This window comes from Nannobrachium achirus, assembly GCF_963921795.1.
Source record: "Nannobrachium achirus genome assembly, chromosome: 2".
Lineage (NCBI taxonomy): Eukaryota > Metazoa > Chordata > Actinopteri > Myctophiformes > Myctophidae > Nannobrachium > Nannobrachium achirus.
This window is the reverse complement of record NC_137811.1, coordinates 40,432,965-40,450,191: the sequence shown is the minus strand read 5'-3', so window position 1 is coordinate 40,450,191 and position 17,227 is coordinate 40,432,965. Positions and strand designations below refer to the sequence as shown.

Genomic DNA, 17,227 nt, shown 5'->3' with positions numbered 1-17,227 from the left:
GTCAAGCAGCAGCATCACTATCAACCTTGAGCTTCCCCCCTCCCCCTACCCACACACACACACACACACACACACACACACACACACACACACACACACACACACACACACACACACACACACACACACATTATCCTCGCTTCACCAGTGGGGTGTGGAAGCGGCAGCTTGCTCCACATCTGTGTGAATACGGTTCAAAATATAGACAAGATTCAGATCCCTTTACTGACAATATCATAATCTACCAGGGTGTTCGCTGTATGACTTAGTACCAATGGCCTACATCATGATGTGCCCCAGTTTCTCCCTTCCTCCATGCATGGCTGATGGTTATGCTGAAGGTGGTGGATCAGTGATGACCAGGAGTAATTGCAGCCAAGGCTCATTTATATCTATCACTGGGTTTATGGCCCTCAAAGTATTGCCTGGATACGTCTCCTCTCCTCTCCTGCGATCTCCTCTCCTCCTTTTCTACCCTTTCCCTGGTCTCTACTTCATCCCCATCCTTTCTCTGCACCCTCTTCCCAATTCCCATTATATCATTCTCTTCCTGTCTGTATTCTACTCCACCCCAACTCACTAACTCTCTCCACCTTGCTCTCCCTGGCCCACTGACACATATCTGTTGTTAGCTGAAAGATTATCTTTGATGTGATACGATTTCATCTTCAAGCCAAATCTCTCAAACCTGCCGTTTAAGGGGTTTTAAGGGGAAAATCCACACAGATTGAGAATGTCTAAACTTCAATTTGCCTCTAGCCGTGATTGATATAGAAGTAGCCTACACTTTTGGTCAGTGTCTTAATATCTGGCTTCTTGTGTTCTCTAGAACTAGCCCTTACCCGTTCAAAGATATGAGCTCCAAAATGATGTGCAGTGTGTGGGTTATGGGGGTGCACACAGTATATGAGGGATGGAAAGTAACTTTAACTGGTGCTTGCATGATGTAGGAGCATCAATGTAAGAAACCCGTTTCGTTTAATGGCTACAGAGATACTGTCCCCCCCCCAGCCCGCCAGCCCACCCGCCCACCCGCCTACACACACACCCGCCTGCCTGCACACACACACACACACACACACACACACACACACACACAGAGCTGGTTAAACATTTTGCCTAATGCTAGATGCAGAATAGATGTGCCTCATGCTAGATGCAGAATAGATAGTAGATACACCATAAAAATGCTAATATACAGCATACGATTTGTGAAAGTGACAAACGGGCTTCACAGTTATGTCAGGTGTGTTCATATGCTAATGGTGATGCGATTTCAGATCAATTGCTCCAGCCACCGAGGAGAAACGCTGTTTCAGACAGACAGACAGACAGACACTCACTCACTCACTCACTCACTCACTCAGACATTCGCAAAATTATAGTATAGATAGTGCTGTAATGCAGTCATTCCCTAAGGCCAAGGCACATTGGTGTGCCGTATGACAAATCCGTGTGTGCCATGGGACTTTGTGACAACTGTACATTATTTTTGCAACAAAAGGTATTTTTAGCAGTGCTCCTGGAAGGAGCTAAGCTCCAAAATCTGGCATTGTCCCGTCCGTATGTACCCCCCAGGGTCACATTGGCCAAGCTTCGCGGGACACACTGGGTGTGATTTTCTACTATATCAGTACTTTTTGCGCACTCATTTCTCAGTACAGAAGCATACCCTAAAATATAGATTTTAATCACTTTTAACCTGGTGTCCCTATATTAGAAATGTCATTAGTCTATAAGTGAAAATTTTACATTTCCATTTTATTTATCTTTTGTTATTTTAGAAATCACACATTTTGGGGTGCCCAGTGGCCTACTGGTCTAAGCACATACCATATAGGCATTGATGCCTGGCGGCGTCGCTGGTTCGATTCCTGATCCGGATGACCTTTGCCGCATGTCTCTCCCCATCTCTCCCCCCGTTTCCTGTCAGTCTATTGTACTATCCAATAAAGGCATAAAAGCCCAAAAACAAATTTTTAAAAAATAAATAAATAAATAAAATCACACATTTTCAAAAATAGCGAAAATATCAGATCTACAAGCTCACAATGCTTTGCAATTGTCATGTGCTGTGAAAGGGTATCTATGAATCCAGGTGTGCATTCAGATTTTGAGATGTCTTCTTGTGTGTCTTGGACTTGCGTGTTTCCCAAACTATTTCCAATGGGTGTAGTCCAGTATTTCCATAGTCATTACTCATGCAAGGTGCATTTCAAGCAGTCATTGTAATGAAATCATTACTGGTAGTTAAAAATACAGGATATTGCATTCTCTGTTTATTGTTAAAGATGCAATCCAGCTGCTGGATTGTCCTATGCCTAGGATTCAAATGTGGTTCTCCTCCACAAGAGACCAAATTTCGACCACTCATAGGAATCCTTGCTTGGTCACGGGAGATATTGCATGAGCTTCAGGCAGTTCTAGTTGCAAACCAATAAATGTCCTACTCAACCACAGGGTCTACATTTCTCAATGAGTATCAGATCTTTAGCTTTGAGGTTATATCCCACCTCCACTTTTTGGCTTAATCTTTTTTGTTTATTCTTGGCGAGTGACACTGTCACTATCTATGTATAATGCAGTATAAATAAATGACAGTTTGCAAAGATATCGGCCCTCATACAGAGTGAAGGGACAGCGCAGACAGGGACAGTGCGGACACGTGTGGCACATGCTTCCAAAAAGGAGAAGACAGGAAAACCTTTCCTGCAGTGCTGTGTGACACTTCCACCTGGATGTGCCACTTACTTACCTTACGTAAAACATCGACTGATTGCTGTCAGCCGGCCCTCATTAGCATAGGAGGCAGTGGGCTTGACCCCACCAGCTGCTGGTTACTGTGAGAGATATAAAAAGAGCTTTACTCTCTACGGGTTCTCTGTCGTTGTGAGGACACAATAAAAAAAGCACAATTGTGCTCGTGCGTGTGTGTTTGCATGTTGTTGTTGAGCAAAATTTTTTAGTGGTAAAATACATCATTTTGGTCATGAGTCAAGAGTATCCACCCAGGGGTAATAACACATACACAATGTTGTAGTCTGTCGTCACTGTCAGGCAGAAACTTTGTATCTCCAGGTTTCAAATTTGTATGTTTTATATTCGTAATTTAAAGGCCTACATCATACATGAGTCGCACAAAAGTAGTGAAAATAGCAGATCTACAAGCACACATGAATCGTTTTTACTGTAATAAAAAAGGAAGGTTTTGTACATACAAGGTTTCCACCCGACAACGATGCTATGCTTGTTCACATCAAGTTGTGCCAGTGTGTGCATACATGTATGTGTGTTGTTCTGGAGGTGAATGCATGTATCACAACAGGTAATAACAGTGTGCATGTGTGTTCCTGCAGGTGAGGCTTGTCCTTGTGCTTTTATTTTGGTCATGGGTGTCATTGTGGCCATTCTTCCCAGTGGACAGCCACATGTTTTACTGTCGGTAGAAGGTCATCCAACAAAGTTTCGTGACCAGGATGACAATAACAGAAGGCAGTTTGTCCTTCATCTAGAGTGGAGCGGTCAAACTCATAAGTGCTATAAAAAAAGAGAGAAAAGAAAAAAGGTTATTCAGCCATGCTGAGTTGGCGTTCTTGTCAACTTTGTGCCCTTGAACATTAATTTACATGCTGAACGTGTGTGTATGTGTCCTCTTGTCTATGAGAAAATGAGAGGGAAAGCAAGATAGAGCTCTCAATTTCTTTGTCTGTGTAGGCACCTGTCTTGGTATGTCTCTGTGTAAGTATGTGTGTGTGTGTGTGTGTGTGGGGGGGGGGGGTTTGTCCTTGTTGGAGAGTGTGCATGTCCAGGGGCGTCACAAGGGGTAGGAGAGTGGGACTGAGTTACTGGGGCCCAAGGTGGAGGGGCCCTAATAACTTTAACTATTGAAAAATAGCAGATATACAAGCTCACAGTGCGGCACCGAGTGCCACGCTGCAAGCTTGTAGATCTGCTAAGTTGTGAAAATGTGTGAAAATCTTGTAGTATATGTATTTTTTAAGCGGACATTTCTAACTCAAATTTTGCTTCTGGGGGTCCCTGGAACTAAATATTTTGAGATCAGGGTCCGTGGCCAAATACATATCATCTTGGGGGTCCTTGACATAGGTTTCTTGCACACATTTTCACGATTTTTCAAAAATAGCAGATATACAAGCTCGCAGCGCAGCACTCGGTGCCGCGCTGTGAGCTTGTATATCTGCTATTTTTCAATAGTTAACATTCATGGGGGGCCTGCAGTGAATCCTTGTACCCAGGGCCCAGAATTTGGTGTGACGCCCCTGTGCATGTCTCCATCTCTCTGAGTCATTGAGTTCATATTCATATTGTGTGTGCTCATCTCCTGGTCTCCCATCACAAAGAGATGCATCCACGCTGCCTCTGTGTGACCAGTGTCATATTAAAATTCTCTCCACCGTTGCTTGTCATGGAAATGCATCATGTGCTCAAAACACCCAAAGAATGAAGGATGCAAGGTTTGACTTGCCCATTGTAATGCCCTCGTTGACTGTTGCCTTTGAAAAGATCACACACAAGCACATGCACACACACTTGCGCGCACGCACGCACGCACGCATGTGTCCATACAGACCACCATGTACAGATAGATCACTGGCACATTTTTACTTTTGATTGCCAATTAGGCTCAATTGGACTAGCTAAACACCCTGGTCCTGTGAGAGATAAGCAGGTGTGTGTGTGTGTGTGTGTGTGTGTGTGTGTGTGTGTGTGTGTGTGTGTGTGTGTGTGTGTGTGTGCGTGTGTGCGTGTGTGTGTGTGTGTGAACACGCCCACCCATGCACACAAGTCTGAACGTTGGTGAGCACACAAACAAACACACACACACACACACACACACACACACACACACACACACACACACACACACACACACACACACACACACACACACACACACAGACACACACAGTGCCGTGCAGTGTGTGTGTACAGATCCAGATTTGTGAGGCACCAACTCCAGCTCGCCTCACAGTGAGGCCAAGACGGTTCCCATAGCAACACGTCCATCCTCCATCCCACCACCTGTGGAGTGCAGAAATGAAAGGATTTATGTGATGGAGGGGCGAGCAAGGCAGAGAGAGAGGGAGACATAGACAGAGAGAGAGAGAGAGATGGAGAGACTTTGCTAAAAAATCAATGCAGAGGTATTCAATTAGAGGCGAATGCAGACCTACGCATTTCCACCGCGCATCGATATTAATGAGCACTATTGAGTAAAAATAAAACATCTTCATGTCTTATTTATGAGAGAGAAAGACCAAGTACGGGAGAATGAAACACATTCTGTGTGAATGTAAGAGAGAATAACATAGGATGTTGCATGGTTGTGTGTGTGTGTGTGTGTGTGTGCGATGTCATGCGACGCATTAGCCTATGTGTTTGTAGATCTGCCATTTTTAGCATACAACACTGCTGTGCAAATCAGGCTTGACTGAGAGGTGTTTGACTGCTGGGCACACTTAATATGGGTCAGTGGAGTGCTGGCACAGATGAGCACCAATATGCCCCTGCTCTCTGTTTGTGTGTGTGTGTGTGTGTATGTGTGTCTGTGTGTGTGTGTGTGTGTGTGTGTGTGTGTGTGTGTGTGTGTGTGTGTGTGTGTGTGTGTGTGTGTGTGTGTGTCTGTGTGTGTGTGTGTGTGCGCGCGCGCGCGTCCGTCCGTGCGTGCGTGCGTGTGTGCAGTGGTGTAAATTAACTAAGTACATTTACTTATCCCTGCTCTGGTATCTGAAATGATGACATCACTGTGATGTCACTTGTTTATGGCTATATATGGAGATCCCTCCTTTGAGTATCAGACATCACTGCGATGTCACCTGTGATGTCACAGTGATGTGTGTCAGGCGTCACACATACATACGGACAAGCTGTTCTCATGGTAAACTTGCTCCCTACGGTCGCAATAATATTATAAAACATACATTAACCACTTTAGCCCTATTTTATATCTTGCCTATTTGAAAATATTTTGTACTTTTACTTTTGGTACTTTAAGTACATTTTCATGCCAACACTTTCATACTTTTCCTCAAGTGCATTTAGAATTTTACTTGTAGTTCTATATTGTATTGATACTTTTACTTACTTAAGTAAAAAAAATGGAGTATTTTTTCCACTGCTGCGCGTGTTTTATTGCTTACTCTGCTAAAGATACCAAAATGTCTCATCCTAAATGGCCCTAAACCTCAACCCATCCTCTCTTCCTCCCAGTCTGGGTCAGCAGACTTGTGCTGTGGGCCCTAACTGTCACAACCAATCACCCTCCTCTTTACTTTCTGTCTCGACCAATCAGAGTCCCTGAGGCTCATGCCTCACTCCCAAACTGATCACAGCTGAACAAAAGGCCACGCTTGGGGATTGATGGCTGCCAACGCTATAGCTAACCGCACACACGCACGCACGCACTCGCACGTGCGCACACACACGCACACACACACACGGAGCGCGAGGATTGTCGTTATGCAATACAGTTTTATTGTGGTGGCTGAGAGGTGGAGGTTAAACAAAGGACTCTTTATTCCCCTGAGGGGATGAGACCCCTTTTGTCTCGTGTGGGCCTCAACCCTGTCTGGGCAAGAGACAATCCATTTCTGGACCCAGACTGTCCATTCACATCTAAACTGGGACTTGACCCATCACAGGGTGACCCCAGGACAGCCAATTGATGCCAGCTGATGACTCTAATGATGATGACCAGTTTTAAACGATCTATGGTTCATGGTCTAAAATGCCTTGCAAGTACACTGGAATGTATGTGAAATCTGACTCCCACGCCATAAGATAGCAATGCGGTAACAATCTGCCTGACCACACCTCATTTTAAGACCAACTCGACCATGGCCATGGGCGCACAGATGGGTGTGCGTGTGCACTGTGCGTGCTGGGCATGATGAAAGTGACAATTACATTGGTTGTAAACAGCAATGGCTCTTGCAATGCGCTCTGTGCCATTTTGCGCCGGGTGTAAAATAGGTTCCTTAGTAGGAATAACCGTTATGTCAGTCTAGTCTGCACACTATTGATTTCCATTCACATGGTCTGGCAGTTCTTATAGGGAGGTGCGCAGCACCAGAAAAGGATTCACATGGATTTGAGCAAAACACTGGCTGATCGGAAAGTGACTCAGGTGAGACCATCAACAATAAGAATTGTGGCTAAATACCTAAAATGCAAATCGGGTATAATTTGAAACCTACTCTGGTCTCATTTATGCGATATGCTCTACTGGAGCGGCCTAGACAAGCAGCCTGTCAAAATGCTCGTCCTCATTAATCCAATTAGGCTAACGAGGCATGCTGGTGAAAAGGAGAAAATTGAATTGAAACACACTTCAGAGACACACTGTGGACTAACACCCCAGAGTCGTGTAGCAAGCGCCTCTTCAGGAGAAAATGTGAATGTTGTAGGTGTCTGTACGGTTGTACTCAGGTACAAGGATTCACTGCGGGCCCCCCATGAATGTTCTTCATAGGGGGAGGGGGTTTAACCCATTTAGACTGGGAACGCATTATTACGTATTATTTTGTGCTATAACTATTGAAAAATAGCAGATATACAAGCTCGCAGCGCGGCACTCGGTGCTGCACTGCAAGCTTGTAGATCTGCTATTTTTGAAAAATCTCGAAAATTTCTGCAAGTCTTTGAATATTTCAAATCCTTCTAAGGTTTTTTGAAAAACCTATGTTTCTATGTCAGTGGTACTCAAACGTTTTCATGTGAAGGACCCCCAAAATGATATGTATTTAGCACACAGACCCCAATCTCAAAATATTTAGTTCCAGGGACCCCACAGAAGCAAAATTTGAGTTACAAATGTTCGCATATACATATTCAAAGATTTGCAGATGCAAAAAATAGCAGATATACAAGCACGGCAACGAGAGCTATTATTTTTTGTTGCTATCAATTAAATCTCTCTGAAGGTCCGCGATGCCATGGTCTCCATAGACTTCCATGTAATTCATAGTGCACGGATCATGCACTCCCATGCCTAGATCATGCACCACGTGTGTGCACGCTGTTCACAGCTTTCAAACAAAAAAATCCGCTTGGAAAGCCGTTCAGGCATTCATGAGATATCAGCCATTATGTTTTTACATTATGTAAAAAAACATGGCTGCCATGTTTGAAAGATGGGGCTGTTATGGGGGTTAAACATGCAATTTCGCGATCGCGATCATGCCTAATACATTTTTTGAGGTCCAAAAACATTTTCCCGTCCCCCCCTTGTGACGCCACTGCATGTCACCCCCCGTTTGATTGAAGTCTCTGGCTTTCCCCGCTGGTTGTTTTCCAGGCATGAGAGGCTCTGCCAGGGGCGTCACAAGGGGGGGGGATTGAGTTACTAGGGCCCAAGGTGGAGGCCTTAGCTATTGAAAAATAGCAGATATACAAGCTCACATGCAGAGCGGCACCGAGGAGGGAGTGGGACTGAGTTACTAGGGCCCAAGGTGGAGGCCTTAGCTATTGAAAAATAGCAGATATACAAGCTCACATGCAGAGCGGCACCGAGGGGGGAGTGGGACTGAGTTACTAGGGCTCAAGGTGGAGGCCTTAGCTATTGAAAAATAGCAGATATACAAACTCACATGCAGCGCGGCACCGAGTGCCGCGCTGCGAGCTTGTAGATCTGCTATTTTTGAAAAGTCGTGAAAACTTTGAATATATGTATATTTTAAGCGAACATTTGTAACTCAAACTTTGCTTCTGGGGGGTCCCTGGAACAAAATATTTTGAGTTGGGAAACAGTTTTTTCAAAAAACCTTAGAAGGATTTTGCACAAATTTTCACGATTTTTCAAAAATAGCAGATCTACAAGCTCGTATATCTTGAGCTTGTATATCTGCTATTTTTCAATAGTTAAAGCACAAAATAATGCATAATAATGTGTTCCCAGTCTAAATGGGTTAAACCCCTTCCCCCTATGAAGAACATTCATGGGGGGCCCGCAGTGAATCCTTGTACCCAGGGCCCAGAATTTGGTGCGACACCCCTGGGCTCTGCACATGTAGACAGTGTCAGACTGGCTGGAAGCTGAGCGTGTGACTAAAGTGTCTCATTAAAGGCAAAGCTGTCGCCTGAGTGGTCTGCCCGAGGGACACTCTCAAACACAGCCTTCAGCCGGAGAATTCATCACCACTGTTTTGCACTCAAAATATATGGTGGCTAATGTGTACGACACGTCGTGTGTGGTTGTGTGTTCTATTATGGTGTTGAATAAGCAAGTTGTGTCAAGACACTTTACATAATCCTGAGCACGCATTTTTTGCAAGGGTGACAGGGGAAAAAAGTCCTCCTTAACTTGGAGAAACTTCAGACAGAATCAGGCTTTAGGGTGGGCGGACATCTGCGAGGGAGAGAGGAAAGAGACAGAGAGATATATGTAACAAGCAACATCAACAGTAGTATAACAATAATAACGACAGCAATAACATTAATAGCAAGTATAATATAATAGTAATAGCAGTGTGTGTGTGTGTGTGTGTGTGTGTGTGTGTGTGTGTGTGTGTGTGTGTGTGTGTGTGTGTGTGTGTGTGTGTGTGTTCCCTGAGAGGGAAAGAGAAAGAGAGCTGGACAGAATATGGACGATGACATCGACTTGGATAATCTATGGGTAATTTGTTTCCTTGTCTTAAGAAGTGTACATTTAATACCGCTGTATGAAATTGTAATAAAACATTGTGTGTGTGTGTGTGTGTGTGTGTGTGTGTGTGTGTGTGTGTGTGTGTGCGTGTGTGCGTGAGCGTGAGCGTGTGTGTACCGTACGTATGTGAGTGATAAGCGTAGTTTTTTGGTGTAGCGGTTGCTCAGTTGATGTGTTGTACAGCAGTGGACTTTGGGACTGTTAGAGGGATTAACCCTCACACGACCCTGGCTTCAAAAGACCCAGAAAGCTTCAACTATATCAGAAATTAATCCTCCAATAATATACTGAAGGCTTATACGGTATAGAATATAGTGTGACAGCAGTCACCATTGGCAATAGTGCACACTATACATAATGTATACATAGGCATACGTTTATTTTTTAGCTGTATTTATCTGACAATGGTTTCTTGACTTTTCCTGGCATGGACTTTATTTCAGCACCACTCCACTTCACATTCATATATAGATCAGTGATTCTCAACCTCCAGACATTAGGCCACAGATCCGCATTTTATGTTTAAATCTCTGGACTCCAATATACACAGTAAAATCCTCAGCTAATTTAACTCTGGCACTGTACAAATGGAATCAAATGGACCCATAAACGTCCATTTGGTTTCAATTGTAATCTCTCTTATTTACAGAACTGTAAGTGTCCATGTAGTTAACAATCTAACAATCAATAATTTACCTGATGGGGGCCTGGGGGTAAGGTGGCACAGTCGGTAGCGCTGTCGCCTCACAGCTAGAAGGTCTTGGGTTTGATTCCCGCCAGGCGATTCTGTAGATGCTGGGTATGTGATCTCTCCTCCGTGTCATGCACCCTAGGTGGGGTTGGCTGAAGGGCCTTTCTGTGTGGAGTTTGCATGTTCTCCCCATGTCCTCTAGGATAGGTACCCTCACATAAAACATAATCCTGGTTTATACAGCCTCCTCCTGGTCAGTCGAGGCGCATGATGGAGGGGAAAGGAACTGGTTGGAATAACGTGTTCCTTCCGCGCGCTACGTCCCAACAGGGAAACTCCCCCCTGTCAGAAAAGAAGTGGCTTGGACTCCTCGTGCATTGAAGGAAGCATGAGCGCAGTTTGTTGCTCTGCAGAGAAGCGCCCAGGATTACACTTAGCAATTGGCACTGGGTGAAAAAAATTGTGAGATAAGAAAATTGTGGGGGAAAAAAAAGAGTATAAAATGAAACCAAATGGACCCGTACAGGTCCATTTAGTTTCAAGATCTATAAGGGTCCATTTGGTCACCAACTCTCCATCATTTAGCGAGGGACCACCTGGAACGCCCTCAAGGACTTGATTAGATAGTGTGTCCATTTTTCACAGTCAGTTTGCACTCTTCAGACATTCTCCACAGACCACGGCACAAGGACTTTTCTATGGGCACAAAGGGGACACAGACAGACAGTCAGTTAAAGAAGTACTCTGACAACAGGTGTAATAGACCATCAAGTCTGACGTCACTGCTGCTAGAGGGCGCTATCCCCCAGGTTCCCGTTGTTATTTTTTGTATTGAAATCCCCATATAGGGAATCTTAGATGGCCACATATAAGAACTGTGTTCCAAAAATAAACACAACACCCTGGAGATTTTACTCTTATGGGTTATGAAGCATCGACTAAAGGTGGAAATGTACACATTTACCCAAAGAGTAACACAATAAACGCTAGAAACGAGTCAAACAAAACCCAATGACTACATTTCCCATGAACGTGGCTAGTTGGGAACAGTGATTTCAAACTTTTTCCGACGTTTTCCGGTCTGAATTAATTAAATTTTTTCCAGAAACAGGCTATATCAAATATGAATGAATATCATAAACGATGCAGAGACACCCTCCTGACAGAAACGCCCGTATGAATTGTTTCTTTTTGGAACACATGTCGTCTAAGATTCCCCCATGGTGTTTTCAACACAAAGAATAACAACAGGAACCGGGGGATAGTGGCATGGCATCAGGACTTTGGTGGTCTATGGGTATTGCATAACAGGGTTGGGCATGCATTCCCTACTTGCATCGTTCTCTACTTGTTAATTTAAAAGCTGCAATCCATATGATTTATGTCCTACCCTTGATTCGAACCTGGTGTCCCGCGCAAAGGTCGAGATGTCAACTGCTAATTTAAATTAATTTCTTCTGCTTCCCAAGGGGTAATACATCTTGTCAACTATTAGTGTTCATACCCACAGTAAACACAGGATGTAAATTTGAAGCCCACCACGGTTTTGGTCGTTATATTTCATGAGCAAACTCTACCACACAGATTGGTCAAAATAAAATAAAAATATATATAAGAATATATTGCTGGATTGCAGATTTAACTCATAGATTATTCTTTGTGACACAAATACGGGTCACCATTTATTATTCAGGTGTACGACACACAGCTTTCTCCATTGGAATTGCATTATGGAATGTACACGTTACATTTTATGTCTTCCTTTTAGTCATAACAAAATATTCAAGAACCAAATATTCTAAACTAAGGCTGGGCGATATTAGGAAAACATTCGATATTCGATAACATTGTTGAATACCTCAATATCGATATTACTCACGATATTAGTAGAAACAATTGCATTATATTGTTTTTATGCTTTAGGTCCACTGCCTGCCTAACCCAGATAATGAATAGCATATCCATGCATGCACACTGCATAGTACACATAGAAGGGTTAGGTAGGCTTTATTGAAATAACAACACCTGGTTACAGATGGACTGCTTTTTTGCATGTACTATGTGCATGCATAGTGTGTCTGTTAATTCATTTGACACATACACCAATACCTCATTTCAATCCTGTTCGTCGATATGAATACCTTGCATGTTGATACCTCGTTATCGATACATTTTCGATATATTGCCCAGGCTTATTCTAATACTTCCGCGATTCTGCCAATAATATTATAACATAACATTTGAGATACACATCCACATTTCTTCCGGGCCAAACAGGGGAATCACGGTAGCCTGACACTTCAGTCCGCACATCACCCCCCCCTGCTGGTGGGTGGTTTGTAGTGTGGACTGAAGCTGCACACATTTTAATCTATTTCGAAGGCGCCCGAAGAGCGGGCGCATTGAATGGGCCAATCAGGGTTGTATGCTTGGGGCACGTGTGTGGCTGCTCCGGTCCCAGCCCCCTCCAAACAGAGCTCTTGAGCTCACGTAAGACTCACTCGTGGACTCTGATTGGTGTCCTCTGCCCACGTGAGAGTCTAGTGGACTCTGATTGGTCCGTGAAAACTGTCATGGCGGAGTCAGACTTGACTCGTATTATTTTAATAAACTATGAAATAGTGCCGTTTCTTCACGTTTTAATACCATTTTGCACTAACGTAAACATGCAGACATATAATATGTTATGAGAAATAACGTATTTTTGCAATGTCACGCCACGTCGCGCGTGTGTGTGTGTGTATGTGTGTGTGTGTGTGTGTGTGTGACGTCAATAGGCTTTAGCCCCCCCCCCGCCGAAATGGATTGTCTGCCCGGAATGTCAGACTCTCTCCCCCCACGTAGTGTGGTGTTGAGATGTCGGACGCTAGCAGTCAGGCAAGAATCACGGGACATTTATCCGCTTGCCCCATTCGCTCATACTAGGACATGACGTATGTGTAGTCAGAAGAATACATCAGTAACTAATGTACATTAATATTCAGGATTTTACAGTGTAGAGGAATAAACAGCAATTAAAAGGAAAGTTTAAGGGCTGATGTCTTTATCAAGAACACATTTTAGTGTAGTACTACAGTACATGTACAGTATTTAGCAACATATTTGTTTTAGTAATTTTTGAATAATATTTGACTTTTTTCAGAAAACTTAGGTCAGACCTAAATGGTTAAGCCATCATAATATTTTCTGCCAGATGAAAATGAAGCCAAAACACAGCACTGGCTCTGCTTTTGAAAGTTTATTAGATTTTATTGGCTTCCTTATTGTTATTGTTGGCCACTCGACCCCAAACCCAGACACCATCATGACATGAAAGTCATAATGTTTTCATTGAGATCATAAAATATTGTAATTATGCAAAAAAAGGTGTGCTCATAGTCATATTAACTTGTATTGTGTGTATGTAAATAAGAACACTAATGGGGTTTGTCCCAGACTAACCCATGTGTAGCTTACAGGTACGTCACCATGGCAGCCAGTGACCTGGAACCCATAATATAGTCCATGCCCTACCCCTTATCCCTAAACGTAACTGCTATTTGAACTATTTAAAAATGTTTTTCAAAATAGTAAGAAAAAAAAGCAAATAAGTTAAGGTAAAGCGTGGACAAAAATAGGGCCCAAGGTGTCATCTTCAGATATTCATAATGTCTTGTTATTGATGAGATTCGATCTTGTCCGTCTCTCGTCAACATCATGACATCCCCCTTCAGTGTCTCCTAAATCCCCCTATGCCTATAGCATCCTAATCCTTAATCCCTGGTCCTTGTCATTCAGACAAGTACATTCCAATATGATTCCCTTCCCTAATCTACACAGGGTAGTGACCCCAAAGCTGCTTTCCAAAGCACTCTAGGAGCCCCCCATGGATGAAGTAATTGACCAGACAATACGTTTGTACATGGCCAGTCGCTTCTCCATTTCATTTGGTTTGTGTATTTTACCCTGTGTGGTAAAATACTTGTTGAGTCCATTGGGAGAATCCCTCAACACCCAACAACTGTGTCAAAGTCACTGGCCATGATATCATTCTATGGCAACAAAGAACTGTTTCCGAGTTCTTTGGAAGAGTATTGGGTATAAGTAATTGGTGGCGATGAAGTTTATTTTTATAGGACTATATAAATAATTATATCTTTTTTCTATGGCAGTTGTAAAATATGGCGTCTATCAGACATCTGGGAAGTTATTGAAAACATACAGTAGAACAAATACTCAAGAAATCATTATTTTTCTCTGGTACTGTATCAACCTGTTAACTGCTTGCATTCATGCAAAGTCTAATAAATTGAGGTTGACCAATTCATAATAAAAAATCAAACCTCGGTTCGAAGTGGAGCGGTGAATTTGAGCAGCTGTACCCTATGTGAGTGAGTGAGTGAGTGTAAACTGTGCCTGTGAGTGAGTGGTGAGTGTGCCTGGCCTGCACAAAACAGCGCCCCTCCTTTAACTAGTGTGTTGTGTGTGGCCACTCAAGGTATTGCCCAGGCTACGGACAGGGCCAGCCAGCCAGCCAGCCAGCCAGCCACATACCCACGGATATACCTGTTCATTGGGAGCGCTTTCACCGCTCCAAAAAAAACACAAAAAAACAGTAATTACATTGACTTGACATTGAGGTGTTTATTTTTCAGTTGTTAACTGGCTTCGCTTGTATAACAGCACAATAACTTGTGTGTGTTTGCAGGAAACATCGCTGCTACCAACGCCACCGAGCCGGACAGCGTTTCCAACGGCACCGCCCTTCTCGTCGAGGAGGAGGGACTGGCCAAGGTCAGTGATGTCATGGTGGTGGCGGTGACCGGCGGGGTGAGCGGTTCGGCCACCAGCAGCCCCGACGCGTTCGACGCGGTGACCCAGAGGGCAGGCCGCGTCCCCCGGCAGGACGAGGAGCAGAGCAGCGGCATGTTCGGGGAACCGGTGGCGGCGGAGGAAGGGGGCGTGGCCGCCCCGCCTCGGCTCAGCCCGGATTCAGCCGAGACTGAGCTGCTGCTGCCCGGCGTCCCCCAAACGGAGGACGGGACGGACGGAGAGGTGGAGGAGGAGGAGGAGGAGGAAGGCGGGCGCCCGCTGCCGCGCACCGACCCGCCGTGGCTCAACGCCAAGGACATGTTGGTGGTGGACCTGGACGGCCTGGCCACCACCCTGCCCCCACCCAACCCCTCCCACCCCGACATCCTGCACGTGGACTTCTTTGACCCCTCCTCCCGCGGGCGCGGCCTGGACCTGGCCCCGCCCTCCCCCTCGTCCCTGGCCCACGAGCTGCAGGGCGGGGACCCCACCTCGTGGGCCATGCCGGACAACTACGACTACCTCACGCCCTACGACGTGTCGCCCACCGCCGACGAGTACACGTACAGCACCACCACGGACACCTACGACGACGACCTGAGGCTGACGGCCGCGGCCGCCCCGCCTGGCCGCTCCCGGCCCCGGGTCCCGGACGCCGCGGCTCCTCCTCCCAGTGGCGGGGTTTCGGTCCTGGACGCCGGCCGCAGCCCCCCTGGCCCCGCCGGCCCCGCGGCCCCTCCTCCCCGTCCCACGGCGGTGGACGGGTCGGACGGGCTGGGCGGCTGCCGCGCGGGATACCAGATGCAGAACGGCAGCTGCCGCTCGCCCTGCGACGCGCTGCCCAGCTACTGCTTCAACGGGGGCCAGTGTTACCTGCTGGAGGGCATGGGCGTCTTCTGCAGGTAGGATATGTCGTGCGCACACACACTAACAATAGCAATATGAGCAGCATGGGCATCTTCTACAGCAGTGGTTCTCAAAATGTTCATGTCGAGGACCCCCAAACTTACACTTATTAGCCTGGGCTCTAGCATTGATTTTCAACCATTTTAATTTCAGGGACCCCCAGTTTGACAAGCTTTAGGCTTCGGACCCCCATTTAATGGCATTTCTATCTCTGAGACCCCAATTTATTTAGTAAAATCTATGTAAATGTAACTCTGAGAGTATATACAAGTGGACCATTAGGTTCCATTTGTACATTCTCTTTACATACCCATAAGGGTCCATTTGGTTCCTAACTATCATTTAGCTGGGGACCCCCTGGAACTCCTTCAAGGACCCTACTTTGAGAACCAATATTCTACAGCACTGTTTCCCAAATATTTGTGGGTCGCAGACACATTTTTTATGGGTCACGAGTAAATAAATATCCCTTTATATTGTTTTGGTTTCCTATACATTTTGTTTTTAATTATGATTAATTCAAAATAGTTAAAAATAATAAAAACAAAAAGCTCAGAACGCTGCGTGAAGCGACGCGCTGTGAGCTTGTAGATCTGCTATTGTACATCTGCTATTTTTCGTTTTGGTACCACTCCCGGGCCAATCTCTCTTTTGGGTCTTGACCTGAAATGTTTGGGTACCACTGGTCTACGGGTATGATATCAATGTATATTTCCAATGTTTCCAATGTATGAATGAATGGACCATTATAAAGAGCTCTGAGTTTGCAACTTGCTTAGAAAAGCGCTATAAAAATGCAATCCATCATTATATCACTTCGCTTCAGATTATGATTTTCTGAACTGTTCATCAAATGCCTCATGTTGTTTTACCACTGTGCTAGTGCTATCAATAACTTCCATAATTTTCTAATATGTTGCGTATATCATCATCATATCATTCCTACCTGTATTTATACCACAATGTAAACAGATGAGATGCAAGACTCTGTAAAATACTCAGTTTAATTTAACTCCAAAGACTATTCAGGTCAGATTTGGTTCCATTTATACAGTCTTCAGAGTAGAATGAATGCTAAGCTTTTTTTAATGTGTAAGTACTAACATGTGGGAAGCTCCATTCTGTATGTAATAGAAACCAGTACATGTTATTGGATTATTTACAAGGGAGTTTTA

General features: G+C 44.7%; 1 protein-coding gene across 1 annotated transcript in view; it reads left to right on the top strand.

The window, feature by feature from the left end:
• cspg5a (chondroitin sulfate proteoglycan 5a) overlaps nucleotides 1-17,227 on the top strand; it is a gene marked incomplete at both ends in the record, with an annotated part of 89,244 nt that overhangs the window by 39,387 nt on the left and 32,630 nt on the right. The window contains 2 exons of the mRNA XM_080741920.1: nucleotides 13,807-13,813; nucleotides 15,043-16,048. Coding sequence (XP_080598046.1) covers nucleotides 13,807-13,813; nucleotides 15,043-16,048 — 1,013 coding nt within the window. The remainder of the gene's footprint in view (nucleotides 1-13,806; nucleotides 13,814-15,042; nucleotides 16,049-17,227) is intronic.